The sequence below is a fragment of the Dendronephthya gigantea genome, unplaced genomic scaffold (genome assembly GCF_004324835.1).
Source record: "Dendronephthya gigantea isolate DGI-Jeju-01 unplaced genomic scaffold, DenGig_1.0 000052F, whole genome shotgun sequence".
NCBI lineage: Eukaryota > Metazoa > Cnidaria > Anthozoa > Malacalcyonacea > Nephtheidae > Dendronephthya > Dendronephthya gigantea.
The window spans coordinates 72,204-89,769 of NW_021163062.1; the positions used below are offsets into that span (position 1 = coordinate 72,204).

Sequence of the window (17,566 nt, forward strand, 5' to 3'; positions counted from 1 at the left end):
TTTGATCTTAGGATTTTTGATCTTGAGATTTTTTATCAGAATGCAGTAAGTGCAACTAATCCTAATGAACTGCGCCGATACTCTGCGTCTTCACGTCATTGCAGTCAATTAAAATTGTGATTTATCTAGCGCGAAAATTCATTTTTTCATGCCACTTATTTGCCTCGGGTACGAGGTTGTAATAATCGTTTGGTTTTATTTAAAGAGTAGAATTGAATTAGAGAGACAATAAATAAGCGTATTTATAGAAGTAAATTTCACACCTTCATGTATTATGATTGGATTCCAATCGACCTCAATAGGCCTTTTCAGCTTGCATGCAAGTTAACGCATTTCATACGTTGCGACCATGGAATAACCAAGAAAACTTAACCATTTCAGACCATGTGATTTGAAATGGGTCAATTGCACACAAGCTGAAAAGATCTATTGTTACATGGGATGTACCAAAAATTCTTATTTGCAATAACGTGAAAAAAATTAAAGCTGTTGAACTGGAATAACCCCCCATTGAATGTGAAAAGACATATTAGTCAGGATATCAAATTAAAATTTAGCTTACTTTTATTATTTCTTCATTGCTTCAAGGAAAAATTCATTATTTTCACACTCATTGAACACCAAAATAATATTAGCAATTTGGGAAAAATCATCAGCCGACTAGGGTATAATACGCTACGTACTTGAATACCCTGCCAGGATTTAATACTGGAATTCTACAACGACTGGACTCAAACTTTTGCCCCCTACTGGCTACTGTATACGAAAGGTTTAACAAGATCAAGACATCAAAATCGTTTTGGATAATTTCACATGTGATTTAGGTATGAAGCAAGCACTGTGCGAAAAAAGAAAGACGCCGTTTGCGCTTAGAGTGATGAGGTTTCCCTGAAAAATGCTTTACTATCAAATCGACAAACTAATGCTGAATTTGGAAGAGAATACACTGCAAGACTAGACTGTGCAAAAGCGTGAAATCATAACAATGGTTCCTGATAAATAAAAGTTACAAGAAGCTTTTAATATCCGATAAATTCTAGCGTATTTACTGAAAGCGTATTTATAGCCGGTGGATTAACACTCGGTAAATTTAAAATGGTGCAACCAAGATTTACAACTCATGAGCAGCCAACGCAACTTTACGCGAGCATGCAATGGTCTGGACCATTAGAAATGTTGTAATGAAAAATACCTTCGCATGTTGTTCCATTTCCCGTATAACCTTCATTACAGGTACAATTGAACGAACCAGCGGTGTTTTTACACGTCGCTTGACTGTGACAATTATGCGTTCCAGATATGCATTCGTCTACATCTTCAAAGGTAATAAATAATGAATATTAAACAACCGAGTTAGTTTTCTTTAATGTATGTTCATAAAAATGATATAATAACGCCCATTTAGACTGTAGTTATAATTGTTACTTTTAGTGAAGTATAAATGCCTCTTATGATTAACTTTTAACATCTTAAACGCAAATAGATAATGAATAATCCATGCAAAAACCTCGGTCTAAAATTTTACAGCACAGATTGAACAAGCGAGGTCAATAATCTGTTTATTATATGGCTGAACTGGTCCTGGTACGGAATATACGGACCACGGTCCGAATATGGGTTTTACGGAACGCTCGTCAACCAATCAGAATAGATGATTTTGAACAGCCAGATAATAAATCATGAATATTAAAGTGCCCATACCATTGTGGTAGATTTTGAATACATCAAAAGTTCAAGTTATTTTAAAAAAACTTTAAAATACATTTTGTTATTACTGAAAAATTTTGTCTTGATGGATTTATTAGTCAGGTGAAACAATGCAACAGAAAACTGATTTGCAAACCCCGAATTGAGGTCATGTCCGGTTAACTTTTACGACTAATAAATCCATCAAGATTTTTCTATAACAAAATGTATTGTATTTTTTTATAATGCCTTAAACTTTTTATATATTCAAAATCCACAACATGTTAAAGGCACTTTAAGTGATCGAGTTTGTTTTCTTTAAATAATAACGTCCAACTAGACTGTATAATTCATTATTGTAACTTTCAGTGAAGTATAAATGTTTTTTATGAATAACTGTTAACATTTTAAACGGAAATAAATGTTGACGACTTTCATATGCATATAAGGCAAATTTGCTGGCAAACTGCGTTTAGACAATAGATGAGCAACGAACGGGTGCAATTGTTGTGGGAGCGGTTGCAAAGTTGTATTGTTAATTGCATACCTTCACACATGGTTCCATTTCCTGAATAACCTTCATTGCAGGTACAAGTGAACGACCCAGTGGTATTACTGCACGTTGCCTGACTGTGACAATTATGAGCCCCACCTGTGCATTCGTCAACATCTTCAAAGGCAATAAAGATTGAATATTAAACGACTGAGTTGGTTTACCTTAATGAACGTGCGTTCATATAATAACGTCCAATTAGACATTATAATTAATTTATAATTGTCACTTTTTGAAGTATAAATGCTTTTTATTAATAACTATTAATGGTTATTATCTTGCTGAGCATAATTTATAGTATAATTATAGGTGTGCCAAAGACAGCGTTACATGCCTGCCTGTTAGTGGTCTCGTCCTATTCCAGAATTTTAGATTTTAAATTTACAGCAAAATTAAGACGAAATTGTAATGCAAACTACGTACCTTTGCACGTGGTTCCATCTCCTGTATAACCTTGATTACAGGTACAAGTGAACGAACCAGTGGTGTTTTTACATGTTGCTTGGCTGTGACAATTATGCGTTCCAGATATGCATTCGTCCACATCTTCAGAGGTAATAAATCATGAAAATTAACAACCGAGTTGGTTTTCTTTAATGTATGTTAATATAATAACACCCATTTAGACTGTAGTTATAATTGTTACTTTAGTGAAGTATAAATGCCTCTTATGATTAACTTTTAACATCTTAAACGTAAATAGATAATGAATAATCCATGCAAAAACCTCGGTCTAAAATTTCACAGCACAGATTGAACAAGCGAGGTCAACAATCTGTTTATTATACGGCTGAACTGGTCCAGGTACGGAGTATACGGACCACGCTCGGAAATGGGTTTTGCGGACCGCTCGTCAACCAATCAGAATGGAGGATTTTTAACAGCCAAATAATGAATTATGAATATTAAACTGCCCATATTTTGTTGTAGATTTTGAATACATCAAAAGTTCAAGTTATTTTAAAAAACATTCCAATACATTTTGTTTTAATTGAAAAAAATTGTCTTGATGGATTTATTAAAGTGCCTATATCGCTTGTGCATGGGATCTTTACGGATTTGAATAGAGCTTGAAAAATTCGTTTATAAGTTCTACAACCCTTTTTAATATAATTAAATAGTTTCGGAAATATTCTTATCTAAACATGACGATTTGCCTAAATTTCCGTCGTAGTCTGGGGCCTGGGACTCAGGAACCGAGTTCTTGTCAAAAATAATATAATCAATTATAATTTTACTTTGATCTTCCAATAGCGTAAATATTTTGGGAAAAACTCGCCCAGTTGCTAGAGCCATACACAACGCACCGTTCTCGCATTTTTTTCTTGAAAAGCGCAAACTATATCGCCAGTGAAACTCTTCATGTTGACATTATAAAAGACGGCGTGTTTGCAAATCATTTCTGAGTCCCAGTCCCCCCAACCGACATATTCTCGAAACTATTTAATTATATCAAAAAGGGTGGTAGAACTTATAAAGTAATTTTTAAAGCTCTATACAATTCCGTAAAGATCCCGCAAGTGATATAGGCACTTTAACCCTTACATTTGCCGGATATGGGTTCAAATCGATGAAACAAAAGAAAACTGATTTGCAATTCCTGATTTGAGTCATGCCGGTTAACTTTTACGGCTAATAAATCCATCAAGATTTTTCTATGACAAAATGTATTGTATTTTTTTATAATGCCTTAAACTATTTATATATTGAAAATCCACAACATGCATGGTATATGCACTTTAAGCAATCAAAGTTGTTTTTTTTTAAATAGTAACGTCCAATTAGACTGTATAAGTCATTATTGTCACTTTCAGTGAAGTATAAATGTCTTTTATGATTAACTGTTAATATTTTAAACGGAAATACAGTAAATGTTGACGACTTGCATACATATAATTTAAATTTGTTGGCAAACCGCGTTTAGACAATAGATGAGCAACGAACGGGTGCAATTGCATGTTGTGGGAGCGGTTGCAAAGTTGTATTGTTAATTGCATACCTTCACACATGGTTCCATTTCCTTTATAACCTTTATTGCAGGTACAATTGAACGACCCAGTGGTATTACTGCAAGTTGCCTGACTGTGACAATTATGAGCCCCAACTGTGCATTCGTCAACATCTTCAAAGGCAATAAAGATTGAATATTAAACGACCGAGTTGGTTTACCTTAATGCACGTGCGTTCATATAATAACGTGCAATTAGACTGTATAATTTATTTATAATTGTCACTTTATGAAGTATAAATGCCTTTTATGGTTAACTATTAATGGTTATTATCTTGCTTAGACGTTTATAGTATAATTATTGTTTTTTTCAAAGACAGTGTTGCATGCCTGTTAGTGGTCTCGTCCGATTCCAGAATTTAGATTTTAAACTTAGAGCAAAATTATAACAAAATTGTAATGCAAACTACGTACCTTTGCACGTGGTTCCATCTCCTGTATAACCTTCATTACAGGTACAAGTGAACGAGCCAGTGGTGTTTTTACACGTTGCGTGTTTGTCACAATTGTCACTACCAAGAGCGCATTCATCAACATCTTTAAAGGTGATAAATGATGAATTTTAAACCACCGCGTCGTCTTTTTCCGAGATACGTGCACATAATAGAGTACATTAAATTGCAATATTGCATAATAATTATTATTGTCTTCTTCAACAGCTTACATATGCCTGTTTGTGGCCAAAGACAGTATTTTGTGCGTGCTCGTCGTGCCTTTCCCAGTCTTTGGATCTTGGAACTTTAGACTCTGTTCCCAAACGACTGATGAATTCACATCATAAGCAGTTAAATAAATGCAAAAGTACGTACCTTTGCACGTGGTTCCATCTCCTGTATAACCTTCATTACAGGTACAAGTAAACGAACCAGTGGTGTTTTTACACGTTGCTTGATTGTCACAGTTGTCAGTGCCAAGTGCGCATTCATCAACATCTTTAAAGGTAATAAATCATGAATATTTGGCAAAAAAGGCGGGCAGTTTCGATGAATGCGTACATTCGAGGCAGCTGCGATTACAAATTGGATAGCAATTGAGAAATAATTGAGAAATAAGAAGGACTGAAAAAGTTTTTGTAATTAAAACGAGTTCCAAATAATTATATGATCTTAGGTTTCTTTTGAATTAAATAAATCTTTATTGCAAATGAAGATAAATTTATAGCTGAAATAAATGTGGACGACTGGCATAGAGATAATGAAAATTTGTTGGAAAACCTCGTTTATGAAATCAGAATTTTTAATTGGGGGACCGTTATCAATTTATATATCCACGTTTATATACCATAGGAACAATAGCGTAGAAAATAAATCAGTCAAGAATAGGTGTAATATATGAATATACATTCCCGGCGCAATTAAGCTTCTAGCTACGGCTCTGTATTCAAGATGATCAACGAACGGCATAATTGTCGTGCCAGTGGTTGCAAAGTTGTATTGTTAATTCCATACCTTCACACATGATTCCATTTCCTGTATAACCTTCATTGCAGGTACAGCTGAACGACCCAGTGGTATCATTGCACGTTGCTTGACTGTGGCAATTGTGAGTCCCAACTGAGCATTCGTCAACATCTTCAAAGGTAATAAAGATTGAACATTTAACGAAGGAGCTGGTTTTCTTTAATGATTAACTGTTAACGGGTTATTAATAATCTTGCTGAGCAGTTTATAATTATTATAGTTGTAAGTGTGCCAAAGCAGCAATGTTGTTAGTGTTGTTCGCATTCTGATTCCAGGAATTTAGATTTTAAATTTAGACCAAAACTATAACAAAATAGTAATGCAAAGCACATACCTTCGCATGCAGTACCATTTCCTGTATAACCGTCGTTACAGGTACAAATGAACGAACCGGTGGTATTACTGCACGTTGCCTTACTGTCGCAATTATGAGTCCCAAGTGCGCATTCGTTAACATCTTCAAAGGTAATATAATTGAAGATTAAATGACCGACACTGTTTAATAACTCGATGTGCATATTATGTTCATAATTATAGCAGTGTCAAATTTCACTGTCGTAATTATGACTGTTGGTTTGAAAATCTCATCAGTGACCATTAATTATAAGTTCAAAGTTTGCATTCGTCAACATCTTCTAAAGTAACAAAGATTGAATATTTAATGCACGCTCATATATTGTAACGTACAAATAGACTGTAGAAGTTATAATCCCTCTTTTTATGAAATAAAAATGTATTTTATGACAAACAAAATAGTAATAGAAAACACATACCTTCGCACGTAGTTCCGTTTCCTGTATACCCTTCATTGCAGAGACAAGTGAACGACCCATTTGTGTTTTTACACGTTGCTTGATTGTCACAGTTGTCCTTGCGAAGTGCGCATTCATCAACATCTTTAAAGGCAATAAATCATGAATATTTGGCGAAGAAGACGGGCAGTTTCGATGAATGCGTACATTCGGTTAAGAGTACTATTTTTGAGCTGCGATTACTAATTGGATAGCGAATGAAAAATATTGGAGAAATAAGAAGGACTGAAGAAATATTGCAGAATATATTATATCATAAAACCATCTATAACATTTCATTCGTAATTTGCATCGCATGAAGTAGCGCACGCATCCATATTTAAAACAGGAAACACTTATGTATAAGCCATATACCATGCAGGTTGGTAAGTCTCGATTTCACTGCATGCAAACAACATTATTAGGAAAAAAATACTTTAAAACAACTTAAATACCTTTCCAAGAACAACTTAGGATGGACACGATTTGCCCTTGATAATTCAATAACACTTTTTTACGGTTCATTGCCATTTTATGTCTTTTAACATAAGCACAATAATGCATTTCCTTCAAATTTAGGATTTTAGCAATAGATTTTTACTTTGTCGCAAATCTGCATTATAAACAATGAAAATGCACAATTTTGAGACAAATAGATATCAAACGTGTTTATGCTTACCATTACAGCCTGTGTTATTTTTTTCATATCCAGAAAGACAAATACATTCATAACTTGTGTTTGTGTTCCTACATAACGCGTTGTTACCACAATCAGGAGTATGGATACTATTTTGTGGATTGCATTCGTCATAATCTGAAAGGAAAAAAAGTATCCCATTTAGCGACCGTAAAAAGAACAAAATGGCGGAAAGTTTTTTGAAAACAAACTAAACATCCCTGGAGGAAATAAAAAAGCCAGAAAGGTAAACAAAAGTTCGCAACAAAGCTGCCAAAGTTGTACGATTTTCTTATGATAGTAATAAACAAGTAATGTTGCTCGTACAATTGGGGATGAACTCTCCCCGACGACTAGTCCTATTTTTGCAAAATTTTTAAATATCACTCATATTTTAATCCCGCGAATTGTAGTCGCTATCGCACGCCTATACTAATTAATAATAATAATTATTGCGCCTAATCCATAATTTGTCTGCTTACGTTTTCGCTACCATGCGCAAGCTTAATTCACAATGGCTTGGGGGCGAGTATTGTAAATCAATATTGCCTCGCCGATATTCTTAAGACTAAGCTATTTTCTCTGCCTGGGCACCAAGTTGAGCAAATAATGAGCGGAATCCCTTCACCAGTGTAAACCTTTTATATGCACGCATGTGCTTATTCTGTTGTGAATATGACATGTCTTTTTGGTCATGATTTTCAAACTAGGAATCCATAGACAGTGCAAAGTTCTAATACCTGAGCAACGTGTCGTCTGTCCCATAATAACAGAATCAGGGTTTTAACTTCTGCCAGTAAAAATCTAAAGAACCCGGTTTAACAAAAACCTGATTGCTGATTCAAGCAGAAAGTTCATTTTCAATATTTCGATTGCTCTTAAAATCATCGTGTAATTTGAACGCTTCATTTACCAGGCTAGATTACAATTGTAATTTCAAATAATTTCGTTCGTTGTATAGTTGCATGTGAATCCAGGACAATCAAATGTACGTTAGGCGCAATGTTGTCATTATTGAATTGTATTTTAGTTGCTCATGCAAAGTGGCAGTTCCACTCACCACAACACTAAAACAATATAAGCAGGGACCCCGGAACGATGCGAGGTGGCAAAGGGGACAGATTTTGGTAAAAAAGCACTCCTGTAGCAATACATAATAAACGAAATATAGAATGTTTGCAAAGCATTGTTTGACCCATTAAACCTCGTGTCATGATTAGACGATTGTGATATTCTTCATACTCGTTCGTGAAACTTCTACTTGAAGCTCTGTTCACACGATCCAATTTTGTTGGATCCCATTCACTTCTGAAAGTCGTTGAATAGTTTGTTCAGTTGACTTGCAATGAATATGGGCAGCAAATACACTGAAGCCAATTCAGTATTGCTTCATCGATAATAGGCTACATCCCATACGTCAAAAGTGAATTGGATCGAACAAAATTGGGTCGTGTGAGGGCACCTTAGCCCCAATTGCCCGGCTGGTAACGGGGGGGGGGAGCTCAGTTGCCCCTGCAAATTTCTTTTTGAATTTACATCAGTTATGTGAAATTATGTATCATGTTCATCTTACTAATTGCTTCAACCTTATTACATCATTCTATAGAAACGCAATATCTTGTAATTTAAAACCATATTAGAAAGATTATATGACATTCTCGAGTTTTTTTCTTAACTTGAGCCTGCCTGACTGCCGCCCGCTATTAATCTTAATACTTTTACATGCACAAACGCCTCTGCGGACGAGGGTAGTTGTTACTGGAAAGTCTTTCAAGACAATAAAAATTCGTTATTGAACGAGCTGGTGTGTCACTCGGCAACCCATTTAGCAATGCTTTTGTTATATGTTAGCGAAAATATTGGATAAAGCGTTAATATTATTATTTGGGAGTTAAATACCTTTCACACTAAATTGGTCTTTTACTTCAGTGAGATTTGTGCTCTCGCTGATTTGGAAATCTGCTCCAAGAAATGTGCCGTTTTGCGTTACATTCATTGACTCGACTAACTCTTCTTGAATATTTTCATTGTTTATTCCAGCGGAATCATTGAATGTTGCAACGTAATCAAAACCAACAGATCCTGGGCTGAAATCGCAAAAAAGAGAAATTAGACTTTACTAGATATACGATGCAAGATTCGTGCACGTCTTATTGTCATCTATTTGTCTCCAGAAACTTTTGTTCCTTACAAATGATACTTTGAAACTCGTGATCTTTTCGCCATTTGCGAAAGTATATTTTGGCGTAGCAAACCTATAGCTGACCTGACGATTTAGTCATGCTATAAAAATTTTATCTTATTATATCATTATTCATTTCTTTAGATATTCATTAATTGCTTTCACAGTCAATCATCACCAAAATATCATCGATTGATATACGGTGTCCCAAAACAGTGGCGGATCAAGGGCAAATCAGAATAATGGTGGATTTCTACTTATAGAGGAAATCCGTTCAAAAAACAGTCTCAAAAGACTTACACACAATGTAATAGTTAGAGTTTGAATACCTACCCAGAAAATTAATGACCTTTAATAACCACATAATTATAATTATACAATATTATACAATATACATCAAATAACGACGCCATCATGGCGCGCATGCGGAAATTTTACGGCTCCTGGAAATTGCTACTTTTTGCCTACATATATGTGGCAACTTGTGGTATATTACATCCAAATACGTGTGATAGATCAAGCATTTCCTTCTGGGAGCAATTATACGTTTGTTTACAAGAAACGAGGGTTAAAATCTCTGAAAAACGATTTAGTCATGCTATAAAAATTTTATCTTATTATATCATTATTCATTTCTTTAGATATTCATTAATTGCTTTCACAGTCAATCATCACCAAAATATCATCGATTGATATACGGTGTCCCAAAACAGTGGCGGATCAAGGGCAAATCAGAATAATGGTGGATTTCTACTTATAGAGGAAATCCGTTCAAAAAACAGTCTCAAAAGACTTACACACAATGTAATAGTTAGAGTTTGAATACCTACCCAGAAAATTAATGACCTTTAATAACCACATAATTATAATTATACAATATTATACAATATACATCAAATAACGACGCCATCATGGCGCGCATGCGGAAATTTTACGGCTCCTGGAAATTGCTACTTTTTGCCTACATATATGTGGCAACTTGTGGTATATTACATCCAAATACGTGTGATAGATCAAGCATTTCCTTCTGGGAGCAATTATACGTTTGTTTACAAGAAACGAGGGTTAAAATCTCTGAAAAACGTTCCAACCGTCGACGAAAAATAAAACAACGACCGTTGCCGAATTATTTGAAACTGGTTACTGGATTGCGCTTTGTGCTCCACGTCTTCTACTCAGTATCTCTTATCCTGTTATCTGGTGATGTCGAACTTAATCCTGGACCCAGTCTTAAGGACGGACTTCTTAAATGTGTTACAATCAATGTTCGGAGTTTAACGAGTTCAGTAAAGATTAGTGGGAACAATAACAGCAGGAACAAGGAGAACAATCTTCAACTTTTCAAAAATTTTGTATACTCAGAAGACTTTGACATTATTTGTGTTAATGAGACTTGGTTGTCTTCAAACGTTTACGACTCAGAAATTCTTCATGCGGGATATACAGTTATCAGGAAAGATCGAGAGACGCGCGGCGGTGGAGTAATGTTGGGGATCAAAACATGCTCATTCACATCTGTGAGGGAAATTGAACACAATTACGATATAGAGATTGCACTGGTAGAACTTATAACCTCGTCTAACGCTAAAATAGTAGTTTGCTCGTGTTATCGTCCTCCAGACGCAGAAAAACGTTGGTTGGATAACTTTGAAGCTTTTCTTCACGATGTTTGCGTGCGTCATTCAAAGATCGTGATTGCTGGCGATTTCAATTTTCCGCGCGCGAGCTGGTCTTCGCGGGAAAATGAAAATGGCGGGAATGAACACGCCCTTGTTAGAATACTAAATGATGCTTTCCTAGAGCAAAAAAACATCCATCCTACTAGAGGAGATAACATTTTAGACCTAGTCATCACTAGCATTCCTGATCGCCTCAAAATAAGTGAAGTTTTAAAGCCGCAGGATACTGGAATTTCGACTGATCACAGCGCCGTTATTTTTGACATTTCCACATCGTATAACGCTGTCCCAAAGATAGTAAGAACTGTGTTTGACTACCGACGAGCAGATTTTGACGGTCTCCGTGCACATCTTAATTCTCTAGACCTTGCTGAACTAATATCAAGCGATGGCGATTGTAACCAGGATTGGTGTAACTGGAAAACCACATTTCTCTCTGCCGTATCAGAATTTGTTCCAACGCGATTACTTCGAGCTCGCAACCACCTTCCTTGGATGACCAGTGAGATTCTTCATAACATCAAGAAAAAAAATTCCTTAAGGCTAAGAATAAAAAGATCATCGTCGTCCAGTCAACATTGCATAGAAAGATTTCGAGAGATACGAAGAGAAATTAAGAGAATGTTACGTGAAAGTCGGCAAAGCTACATTTCTTCAATCTGTTCGTCGGGTGTGAAAAATCCCAAACGTTTCTGGACATTCTTCAAAACCAAAACAAAAACCTCGGTCATCCCAAAAGAAGTCTCCATGAAAGTAAATACTACAGAAAGACTATCTGCCAACAACAACGTGGACATTGCGAATACTTTCAACACGTATTTTACCTCGGTTTTTACGCATGACTCTGATACCCAACACTTTGAACAAAGTCTTACGGAAACTGACTTCATAATGGATAACATAACACTAACGGAGGAGGAAGTAGCTGCCGAGCTGAGACGTTTAGATACCAACAAAGCACTTGGCCCTGATGGTATTCCGGCAAGACTGCTGACTGAAACCGCCTTTCAGATTGCACCTTCACTTTGCGCTCTCTTCAACAAATCTCTTCGTACAGGCATGCTTCCTGATGATTGGAAATTGGCTAACATTGTACCCGTTCACAAACGAGGTGAGAAATCATTCGTAGAGAACTATCGGCCAATCTCATTACTGTCGTTGATCTCCAAAGTACAGGAACGTTGTGTGTTCAATAACATCAATACCATGTATACCAACAAATCAACGCATCCCAACACGGATTTATACCGGGGAAGTCGTGTGTAACGCAACTTGTGGAAGTATTTGAAGAGATAGGGCGCAAACTTGACAGTGGGCAACAAATAGACGTCATATATCTTGACATGTCAAAAGCATTCGATAAAGTAAGCCATACTAAGCTACTAGATCGACTTTGGGAATTTGGGTTCCGTGAGAATGTTCTGAATTGGTTCTCATCGTATCTAAGTAACCGTCGCCAACAAACCACAGTCCATGGAGCAACATCAAGACCGTTAGCCGTTACATCTGGGGTGCCGCAAGGTTCAATACTTGGTCCTTTATTGTTTTTGTTGTATGAGAACCATCTCTCCAACTCCGTGAACAATTCAACCATTGCCAGCTTTGCAGACGATACGAAGTTGTTCCGTACTATCAGTTCTTCATCGGATGCATCATTGCTTCAAGAAGATCTTACGAACTTTGAAAGTAATTCTAGCAATGTAGACCTAATGCTTAACGCAGAGAAGTGTAAAGTTCTGAGAGTAACCAGAAAAAAAGCAAAAATAGAACATAATTACACACTTAACAACACTGTGTTAAAGAATACCGACTCTGAACGTGACCTGGGAGTGTGGACATCATCGACCCTCACCTGGACCAAACACATTGAGACTCAATGCGCCCAAGCAAATAAAATGTTAGGATATATCAGAAGATCAACACTTGACATAAAATCTGTCTCCGTTCGAAGAACACTCTACTTGTCATTGGTGCGCTCGCAGTTGTGTTATGGCTCCCAAGTCTGGGCTCCTCAATATGTCAACCTCATCAAACGTGTGGAAAGAATTCAAAGACGAGCCACTAAGTATATCTTGGACCTCCCCTTCAGATGTGACCTCACCTACAATCAGAGACTAGAAATATTAGAATTAATTCCGATATGTTATTGGCACGAATTTCTCGACATGGTCTTCTTCTTCAAATGTACTCATGACATCATTTCTCTTAACACCGAGCTACTACCCACAACCCAGAACCGTGATAGACAAACTCGTTCTACGGATCAAAATTGCGTGGCATTCAACACACCACAATGTCGAACCACCACCTACCAGAAATCGTTCCTGGTGAGATCAGCACGGGTGTGGAACGTGCTTCCAAAGGATCTCCGACAAAAAGATATCACATTTAACGCGTTTAAGAGAGGACTTCTGAAATACTATGAACACGCTGTTCAACATGTCTTTGATGCAGAAGATCCCAGAACTTGGAAGACAATATGTTTATGTTGTAATGTGTCTCGTAACCTGTCTTGTCCGCCATCGTGCTGTAGTTAGTCGTATTGTACAGATGTTTGTTAATTTTTTTTCTAAGGGTCGCTGTAACTGGCTGTAAAAGCTGTAGCGATACCCGGCCATGTCAGTATATCATTAATTGTATATATTTGTTAAGTGTAATTGTATTTGAATAATTGGCAAAGCCTAATAAATAAATAAATAAATAAATAAATAAATAAATAAATTTTAACAGCAGCCCGGTGATTTCAAAATTCTGTGTTTTTTTGTGACACCTTTACACCTTCTAGCTACGGCCGTGAACAAAGAGTTGAGGAAAATTTCAAAGGCTGTTAAAACTTACAATAGTCGTAAAATGATGATTGACTGAAAGGTAAAACGTAGCCTTGCTGTTCTCGTGTAGAGATTCGTAAGCTATAGAAAGACAAAATATAAACTATTATAGATAATTATGCATATACTAATTATATGTTTGTATTCTTGTATTTTTATGCACATATTAATAACATTCTTGATATTTTGCATGGGTAATCAATACATGATGAATCATCAATTTGCTTTCGGTCGGTTACCCCGGGGCTTATGTAGTTCAATGGTGAATATTGCACTGACACGGGCCCGAGTAAAAGATCGAAAGCTCTGCTTATATGGTGTTGTTCACAAATTGATGATTTTAGTAAAAAAAAACTTTTTAGTATTTTTTTTAAAAAAGGAAGTCTCTCATATGTAACTATTAAACATAATATTTCGTTGTTCATGCATGACGTCGGTTCTCCTATCGCTGAAGATTTTAACATCCTTTACAGGAAATTTTAATTGGTATAAACGCGTTGCGAGGACCAAATTTAGCTATACCTCCAACACTGTAAATGAATATTTATCAGAATGTCGTAGTTGTACATACCTCAATGATTAACAGTTGAGTAATTTCATAGTACTCTAAACTTTGTGTATCATTATAGGCGGGTTTGTAGACGCGATTTATAATCACAAATTGACCTTCGACAGAGGCCTGAATATCTAAGAGGAAGAGAAGACGCATGAAAGTTGTTGTTTGATCGTTTAGGTGGGGTAGGACAGTCATGTACTGTAAAATTTTAATTGTATAATGTTATTAATGTAATGTTGAAATGACGGCGTGCTAATTGGCCGATTTATTTCAGTAATGATACATTTCGTTGATTATTACATTCTGAAATCATCGGCAAATACTGTATTATCATTGGCTAAGAGGAGTGGGATTTGAGCGGCTCGTCCAACTTTGGTAAAATTTTCAAACATTACTCCTACTATTAATCTCGAATTGCACTCGCAGTCGCATGATTTTAATTGCACATTTTGCAATGTGTAATTACACTCTTGCCAATAAGGGATATATTATATCTAATAAAAACCACTGCAGTATATATACAACTAGCCAATCGGCATTCAGGATACAAAGTAAGAATAACAAAATGAAAAAATGGCGCGTTATTTGCACAAAAAAACTAAACAGTCCTGTAATTCCCAAGAGAGGCAAAAATATTAGAGAAAGTAGAAAATCTTGGATAAAAATCGACCGAAATGATATACCTACATCAGGTACTAATAAGTTATACAAGTATTGTAAAATCAACATTTTGTTTTCCAATATAAGATCGTTTCGTTGTCATAATGTATCTATATACACTTTGATCGGAAATATCCCCTTAAAGCGGATTTCTATTCAGTACAAAATGTCGCGTGATCGACAATTTAGCTCAATTTTCAATCCCGATACACAAAACATGCGAAATTTAAAACAAAAATTCAAAATGGCTGCCATGACACTGAGATGGATTTTCTTCATTGAACTGCAGGTAAACTGGGACCCTATTATGAGCTGAAATACTTGACGCCAGATGTTGGGCTGGGTGTAAAATTAAAGCTATTGAAAAGTTATATTTCGAAGTTTAAAGACTTAAACTACAAGGAAATTTTTTAAAAAAACAATTACCAACCGCTAAAAAATCTTTTTTAGATAATTATTTCCCTTTAAGATTAACTCTCGAAATTTCTACATGAAATATAACTTTTTAATAGCTTTAATTTCGTATACGGCTAAAGGTTTGGTGTTAAGTATTTCATCTCATAACTCAGATTATTCGTATTCGCTTGATTTAAATATCAAAAAGCTGAATATATCTTTGATGAACGTGGAATATTTTCAAGGGGTCCAGACATTTCTGACGCTTGAAAACTGAAAGGATCAGGAAATTTGCAATCGATCTTTCAGGTCAAGCTTATCTTTGTGGAAATCAAACATTGGTTGAAAGCTTCATTTTTATACGGCTGACTTTGCAAACAACAACAAATTTGCCTTTTCGTAGTTCGCTGCTGTTATTCCTTTGTCTAGGAGAAAGTTTCTCAAATTATACACATTCAACGTTTCATCTGTTATTATTATTATTATTATTATTATTAAAAAATACACATAAAGTAGCTTAGACAGCTAAATTACAATGTGATTTACAGGTTCATAAAAATAATTTAAGAAATATTACATTTTAGAATTACAATAATTCATACTCTAATCTATATTACAAAGCTAGAAGTAAATTACAAAAACTATATTTTAAATATTAAGAAACTAATAAAATAGTTAAGAATCATCAATTTTGAGATTGTACTTACGAATCGCATATACTAGAGGACTATTTCTAAAGCGCTCTGTTCTGCATTTAAAATTGTAAATTTTATTTACATTAAGTCTCGTGTCTCTCTCCCGTAATTGACCTACAGTTGGTGGTAGCAAATCATTGAGTTTATGTGAAGGGTCCTTTATATCCTTTATCAAGTTTATGCACATTAACTCTCTTCGACTTTCTAAAGTTTTAATACCACATTCAGTTAATGCTTGTTCATAATTCTTTTCCGGGCATATAATTTTCATTGCACGCTTTTGAATTCTCTCTATATCCCTAGATTGTTCCTCTGTCAAACTCCCATGCCAAATTTGAGCTCCATATTCTACGATTGATCGAATTGCCGAAGTATAAATAGTTTTCAAATCATCTCGCGGAGCATTATATCCTTTTAAAATTTTTAAAAGAGATAATCGTTTAGCTGCCTTTTTGACAATGTATTCCGTATTTGTTCTCCATTTTAGATCATCGTCTAACCACAATCCAAGTAATTTATAAGAGCTTACTCTTTCTAGGATGCATTCATCGACTTCTGTTGCAGGAATAGCTGTTCTATCCTTTCGAAAGTCGATAATCATCTCTTTGCACTTTTTTGGGTATCGTCCATGAAGAGAATCGTATCTTCATCCACAACGACATCATTATTTCCATTTCCTACAACAGCTTCTGCTATAGCACTAGGTAACATATTAATTTTAACCACAAAAGCAATAGGTCCCAGCTTACTGCCTTGCGGAACGCCTCCCATAACATTCGCAAAATCAGATACTCCGTTTCCAAACTGTGTAAAATGAGATCTCTCGTCCAGGTACGATGCATACCATTTGATCAGAGCAGGTCTTACACCAATTTCTCGCATGTTTTCTAAGAGTTTATTATGATCGATAAGGTCAAATGCCTTTCGGAAATCCAAAAAGACTATTCTTATCACTCTGTGCAGTTCATCCAATGATTTATGCCACTTGTGTATTAAATTAACCAGCGCATTAATTGTCGATGATCGTGGTAGACCCCCATATTGAGAATCAGATATTTTTTCATCGGTATCTTCATATATCCACTGAACAGCAAAAGATTCTTGAACCTTTGCTAGGACACTAGTTAAAGCAATTGGTCTTAACTCTTCAACATGTGTACATGGTACAGATTTAGGGATTCCAGATACCTTATATTTTTTCCAGATCTCAGGAAAAGTTTTTGATTGAAAAGATTCATTGAAGATTTCGGTAAAAGGTACAGCAAAATATTTTGTAAAAATCTTCAAGATCTTCAGAGAGGGATCATAAGGACTAGGTGCTTTATTAAGGTTAATTTTACGCAATTCTCGTTGTACCTGGTCGACAGTAATTAGAGGTAGATTTTCTATACATTGA

At 35.5% G+C, this 17,566-nt stretch overlaps 1 protein-coding gene across 1 annotated transcript in view; it reads right to left on the minus strand.

Annotated features, from left to right (window-relative positions):
- LOC114528895 (fibrillin-3-like) overlaps positions 1 to 17,566 on the minus strand; it is a 38,899-nt gene that overhangs the window by 9,749 nt on the left and 11,584 nt on the right. The window contains exons 4-16 of the mRNA XM_028550620.1: positions 14,435 to 14,550; positions 13,874 to 13,944; positions 9,074 to 9,261; positions 7,178 to 7,312; positions 6,481 to 6,603; positions 6,042 to 6,164; positions 5,696 to 5,818; positions 5,057 to 5,179; positions 4,662 to 4,784; positions 4,239 to 4,361; positions 2,663 to 2,785; positions 2,234 to 2,356; positions 1,193 to 1,315 (exon numbers count right to left, since the gene is read on the minus strand). Of these exons, the coding sequence (XP_028406421.1) occupies positions 1,193 to 1,315; positions 2,234 to 2,356; positions 2,663 to 2,785; positions 4,239 to 4,361; positions 4,662 to 4,784; positions 5,057 to 5,179; positions 5,696 to 5,818; positions 6,042 to 6,164; positions 6,481 to 6,603; positions 7,178 to 7,312; positions 9,074 to 9,261; positions 13,874 to 13,944; positions 14,435 to 14,550 (1,617 nt within the window). The remainder of the gene's footprint in view (positions 1 to 1,192; positions 1,316 to 2,233; positions 2,357 to 2,662; positions 2,786 to 4,238; positions 4,362 to 4,661; positions 4,785 to 5,056; positions 5,180 to 5,695; positions 5,819 to 6,041; positions 6,165 to 6,480; positions 6,604 to 7,177; positions 7,313 to 9,073; positions 9,262 to 13,873; positions 13,945 to 14,434; positions 14,551 to 17,566) is intronic.